Genomic DNA, 6,081 nt, shown 5'->3' on the forward strand with positions numbered 1-6,081 from the left:
TTCCCTTTAGTTCTTCACTGGTGAACACGTCTGAGAACATGTCTGATTTGTTTTAACAGGGTTTAAATATGTGTGACCTCGATACAAAAGGATCTATTTAGACATTTCCACTCAGGTGTTGCTATAGATAACTGTCCATTTCACCGAAGCGTTGAGATGCCCTCTACTGACGGGGGCAGGAGGAGAGGCTCAGAGCTAACGTCACATGGTTTCCAGTCATTTCTCTCAGAGTACATTTCTGACCTTGCTATATCTGCTGCAGTTTTAGGTGTTTGTGGGTTTACTTGTGTTCACTCAGTCGAAGATTTGAAACAGTTCCACTTGTGATCAAATAATTCTTAAAGACTGTGAATTCTGGTTATTTACAGCTAATGTGCAAACACAGCCAATTTGGCAGATGAAGGTCTAATTTGAGTTTTTCTTCCTGCTAATGTTTTCAGCAGAGACAGATGGAGCTTGAATCCTAATCAGACGCTTCTGGAAGGTGTGAAACTGGGAAGTGGGACACACTAAGTAGGCGGGGGTCCACATTAGCCAGGAAGGGGGGGTGGCAGGGGGTTCATGTTGGTTTTTGGAGACAGTTTTTTTTCCTACATCTGTTTCTTTGCCAAAGCGCAAAAAGAAAAACAGGTTTCTGCGAGTTTGTTTCACAGCACTGTCAGTGACACATATGTCTGAAGATTTTACCATATGTCTCTGATTAATTAAATCCTAAACATTTTGAGTCGGAGATGCTGAGCTCAAGTCACAAAGTCACCTGGTAGGAAAAAAAGCTGAGAACAAGACTGTCCCTTTGACTTTGAGCTAACTGCCCCTAAACGACCACCTCTGTTACCAGATCTCTATCTTAAAGAGTTCTTTCCTTAAGGTGGTGGAGGAAGAGATACGATTTATGGACGCGCAGTCATCAAATCTGCCGCGTTCGCTGCTGCCTGATGCTATCGCCTCCGTACTGACTTAAGATCTTTGAGGAACTTTCCTGGTTTTTTAAATCGACGCCACTAAGAAATACAGAACAATTTCCAAAGACAGAAATCCAACCACAGAAAAGCAAAGTCGACCTAATAACGTCCCTGACACGTATTTGTCTGTTTCTTCATCCATTCGAGGGACAGGAGTTTTATAAAACAAAACAAAAAAAAAAGAGGGACAGGAGTTTTATAAAACAAAAACAAAAAATAATTTTTTTTGTCTAAAAATATTATTTGTTGTTTATTTTGGAATTCAGTCGTGGGCCGGATTGGACGGTTTGATGGGCTGGATTGAGCCCACAGGCCGCCAGTTGATGATCACTGGTGTAGACAGTGTTGGGGGAGGGTCAGGATCAGCTAAGGTCTCATGTCCAAAGTAAAAACTTTAATGTCGCGAAACACAACGTTTTGTGACTCTTATTGTTCGACAGAGATAAATGAAGTTTTGTCAGAAGGCCGTTGGAGACGCATCACTTCCTGTAGGCTGAAGGTCAACCAGACGATCAGGGAGTGACGTCTGTGACACAACATACCTGAGACATCTGAGGGAAGAGACTGATGGCCAGAGGAAGAGCCAGACCAAACGCTGCCAGACACACCAAACTGTGGACAGGAAGTACCAGCCTGGGTCGTCTCTGCAGGACAGGAAGTCTGGGAACACGGTAAAGACAGAACAGACTGAGGTCCAGCTGAAGCAACGCTTGGTTCGTGTTCATCAAACGATAACATTTTATTTTATCTGTTTGGATTCTGCCAACTATTGGGTGAAGAAATGAAACCATGTTTCAGCCAGAACACTGAGAAGAGTTCTCCAGTGACCGCTCCTCTCCCCACTCCTCCTTACTGCTGCCCTCCCACAATAATCTCCTCCTCGGAGTTTGGGAGAATGAACTCAGCAGGAGCTGAAGAAAGAGACGCTCCGTCTCTGCTCCACCAGCGACGCCTGCTCCTCCTAACGAGCAGAGCCGTCCACTAATGAGGGAGCTCATTAACACATGCTGCTGCAGGCTTTAATTAGACTGTGTATGCACTGAAACACACACACACACACACACACACACACACGCTTGGGTGAAAAGTCCGCTGTGAGGTTTTGGAATCACATTCAGATTAAAGAACATTGGTGCGTTCAAAGATCTGAACATATATACTGTATACAGTATAAATATATATATAACATTTTCAGCATTTTTGAGAAATATTTTTCAAAGAAAAAATATTCAAAAGAAAAATATTCGATCCGTTTCATGGATTCAGAGAGTTCTGTAGATGTCTGAAATAGTTTTGCCGGACAAACAGGCCAACAACCAACCAGCGAGGACATAAATTCAAAAAGAAAAAAACAAACAGCGAGCTGATTGGTGAGCAGCACTGACTGTGGAACTGTTGCCCTGGTGTCGGTGACGTCGACGTCGTAGCTGCAGCTTAAACCAGATCAATCTTCAGAAGCGAAGAAAATAAATGTGTGTGTCAAATTCCATTGTTTGAATCTTCTCACAGGAAGTGAAGCACACGGAGGTCAGCCACCTCAGTGACGGAACCTCAGTCTGTTTTCAGCAGAGTCATCCGTCATTGTGGCCCCGCCCACTGACACATCAATCACTCTGTCCTGTTTCAACTCATTGCAGGTGAAGAACTCACTTCTCCCTCATCGTTCTGTTTCTCTCCCACTCTCTGTGAGTTCATGCCCAGGTGTCACATGGCACTGCGCAAACGTGGGACCACGCCCCACAGTGTGATCACACCCCAAGAGCTTGACCAGTGTTATTTTTTTTATTTATTTTTTTGTCCTTTTCAAAGGTTACACCCAGTGAACGAATGGACTTTCTAATGAAACTTTATGAAGACCGTTCTGTCGTGTGATAAGTCTCAATATTCAGGAATTAATTTAAATGTACACACCCTGAGATCATAACAAAAATACTGAAAAAAAAGCTTTTATTTTGAAATGTTTGTCTCTGACAAAGGCATATTTGCCAGGTGTTTTCATTGGTGTGAATGCACTGAGGGAGGCCTGCCGTAACATATCCTGTTTGTTACACAGTTTCAAAACAAATATTTCAAAATAATAATTCTTATAGTTGCGCACACCTTCAAAATTTTTACCAGAGAATATTTTTTTAAATTCTTATAGTTGCGCACACCTTCAAAGTTTTTTTTAATTTGGCTCAGATTTTTACCAGAGAATATTTTTTTTAATAATAATAAAAAAGATTTTCTTACTTTTCTAGGAAGGACATGACAATCGGAGGCAGCAGCAGAATCGGCATTGGCAGAATCACTCGGGTCAGAGCTGTTTCTAGCAGTGCCTGGAGGAACCATCGGTACCGCAGTAAGAAAGAGGGGATAAGATCAGAACAAAACAGAAACAGGACGGAATCAAAGTTCAGGGGTAAAAAAAAAAAAGGTCCAATAACGGAACAGGAACTCGTACGTGTCTGGCGGCGACTCTGGACGTTCCTACCACGTTTCCGTCCTGGTCCAGAACACTGATTCCCTCCAACAGTTCCCAGTGTCTCATCAGAACCACGTTACAGACGTTTGCCCCGGCTGCAGGGGTAGAAAGACCGACAGATAAAAGTGTTTGGAAGGAGGAGCGTCTGAAGGTCAGTTCATGGATTAAATATCTGTAGGAGACATTTCTGGCCTCAGTCATTTGTCTTATTGATTGTACGTTATGTCAACATGTACATTGAGAATCAGGGGGAGACAAATACTGCTCTGTATCGTACAGTGCCAGTAAACACTGTGTAATACAGAGCTTTTCTTTCTCACACACAGCCAATAATCAATGACATTTGAAAACTTCAATCCTTCTCTACAACATGATTTAAACATGATATGAGTGTTGATGGTCTAGAGTTCACACCCACACACACAGGGACGCACACACAAACACAGTGTAACTATGGTGACAGACAGGTAAACGTCAGCTGTTTCCTCTGTGTTTTCCAAAGGGAGGGTATATTTACCTTTGCTCAGCTGAGACAGTGAAACCTCAAATGTATGTTAATGTAGTGTGAAAAACTAATCAGATCATGAGGAAAAAAAACACAACAATACAGAGAAATTGCAAGATAAAAAGTCACTGTTGGCTCTGGTTCTGACCCAGGTCCTGATGCCATCTTTATGGATAGACGGGTCTGAACTTCATCTTAACCAGGGGTGTCCACACGTTTTTGGCTTGGAAGCTACTATTCAAATGACCAGGCTAAAGTGATCAACCTACTGTATATTAAAAAAAAAAAAATATATATATATATATGTATATATATATACACACACACACACAGTATATTTACCCATATAAACTAAATATACGTTGAATATACTGTATATGTTAAATGTTGGAGTACTGAGGAAATGCAAGTAGTAGTACTATGGTCACTACAACACACAAAATGATACAGTATGTATATTTGAATATTTTTATTTCTCATGATCTATTAGCGTTCTCTTTGCGATCTACAGGTAGATTGCGATCTCCATGTTGGGCGCCCCTGGTCTAAACCCTACCTGTTGACATCATTATGACTTAATTTAAATGAATTGATTTAGTTGGACTTAAACGATGATGACTGACAGGCCTCTGATAATGATGATGATGATGATGATGATGACTTTATTATAAATATATTTAGCCTCGTGTAAACAAACAAAATGAAGCAGCAAACATCACTTTGCTTTGGCACGCTCCAATTAACTGTTTTAATGACCTTTTTATGTGCGGCTTTCAAAACAACAATGAACAACCAGGAGCAGGTGAATGAGGTTTGAGGTCAGTGACATCGAAGCCACTTTAGTGATAATTATCCAATTTGTTTGTGGCAGCGGAGTCTTAACGAGCAGCCAATTACAGCAGCCTCAGCCTCAAAGCTGATGATTTAATTAAACCACAACCACCTCGGTCACAAACGCCAGCAAAACAATTTAATTATGAGCCAGCAGCCTGGGGCATTCTGGGACAGGGTCTATACCCCTGAGAGGGATGGGAACAGCGACTAGGATGCCCCGCCCCCTTCTAAAATAACCCCCGTGTGGAGCTGCAGAGACGGAACAAAGACTCAGATGTCAGAGTTCAGACAATAGAGCGAATGTACGCGAGCGGAAAACCTCAATCTGTGTGGAATAAAAAAGAACAATATCAAAATATTTAAACCTTTGACTTTGGAAATTGGGTATAAAAAAAATCAAAACTACACAAGACTCATGTAGCCATCATCGGTGTTCTGGTCACATGACAACAGGTCACTACGTGAATCTTCAGCACTTCACTCTGTTCACAGCCTTTTTATTAAAACATGGTTTTTAGTAGTTCATAAAAAAGTTAGTTTATATAGATTTAGAAAATGCTCAACTGCTGTTTGGTAATTCAGCACCGTCAAACCGTCTGGTTTCTCTCTGTTCACGTTTTTAAATAACGGTTGTTTACAGGAGAGAAACATTTGTCTCAGGTTAATCTTCTCTAGATATTTTATGTATTTATTAGTTTATTTTGGCTCAGACTTACCCACTGCTGGAAAGGGAACAAACCTCTGGAGCAGAATCCTGGAGGTCGGATTAAAGCGTTCTGCTTTCTGGATTAACACATTTAAGGCAACCTGAAAACCAGATTGACCAGGTTTACACAGATTCAAGCATCTGAAAACAGATGACACTACAATACACACACACACGCGCACAAAAAAATCTTTATGACATTTCAGAGATTACCACAGTTGACCTTTAACCTTAGAGCCTGCCTTTCACCTGTAGCTCAATCCACCAACACATACATAGCTTTCTGTTTTCATGTACAGTCAGATGTGAACTGGTTTAAGACTCTTTCTGGTGCTTTCTGGGAAAATTAAGGAATGTGACAGAGATGATGAGAGAGATGTTAATAAATGTGACTTTATTGTTGTCAACAGACAGACTCACAGCTATGGAAACGGCACTGGTCACTGCTCCGATGTACCCTTGGACAAACGTAGACAGTGGAGCCGGCTGCAGTCACAGAAACACACAGCTGTGGATACGAGGGTTTTTAATATTTGGTTTTAAATCTGTTCTTATCACAGACAGACTTCACCTGGGAGGCGTTCCTGTTACAGTAGTTGACGCAGGCGTT

General features: G+C 41.5%; 1 protein-coding gene across 2 annotated transcripts in view; it reads right to left on the reverse strand.

Annotated features, from left to right (window-relative positions):
• LOC103383284 (sideroflexin-5-like) overlaps positions 1 to 6,081 on the reverse strand; it is a 26,685-nt gene that overhangs the window by 3,650 nt on the left and 16,954 nt on the right. The window contains exons 5-10 of one of the 2 annotated variants that reach the window (XM_025055298.1): positions 6,043 to 6,078; positions 5,892 to 5,957; positions 5,482 to 5,572; positions 3,406 to 3,521; positions 3,195 to 3,280; positions 1,505 to 1,622 (exon numbers count right to left, since the gene is read on the reverse strand). In XM_025055298.1, the coding sequence (XP_024911066.1) occupies positions 1,505 to 1,622; positions 3,195 to 3,280; positions 3,406 to 3,521; positions 5,482 to 5,572; positions 5,892 to 5,957; positions 6,043 to 6,078 (513 nt within the window). Of the gene's footprint in view, positions 1 to 1,504; positions 1,623 to 3,194; positions 3,281 to 3,405; positions 3,522 to 5,481; positions 5,573 to 5,891; positions 5,958 to 6,042 lie in introns of both variants that reach the window. The other variant, XM_008316344.3, reaches the window with a different exon arrangement.

The sequence above is a fragment of the Cynoglossus semilaevis genome, chromosome 1 (assembly GCF_000523025.1).
Source record: "Cynoglossus semilaevis isolate Cse_v1.0 chromosome 1, Cse_v1.0, whole genome shotgun sequence".
In the NCBI taxonomy this organism is placed as follows: domain Eukaryota; kingdom Metazoa; phylum Chordata; class Actinopteri; order Pleuronectiformes; family Cynoglossidae; genus Cynoglossus; species Cynoglossus semilaevis.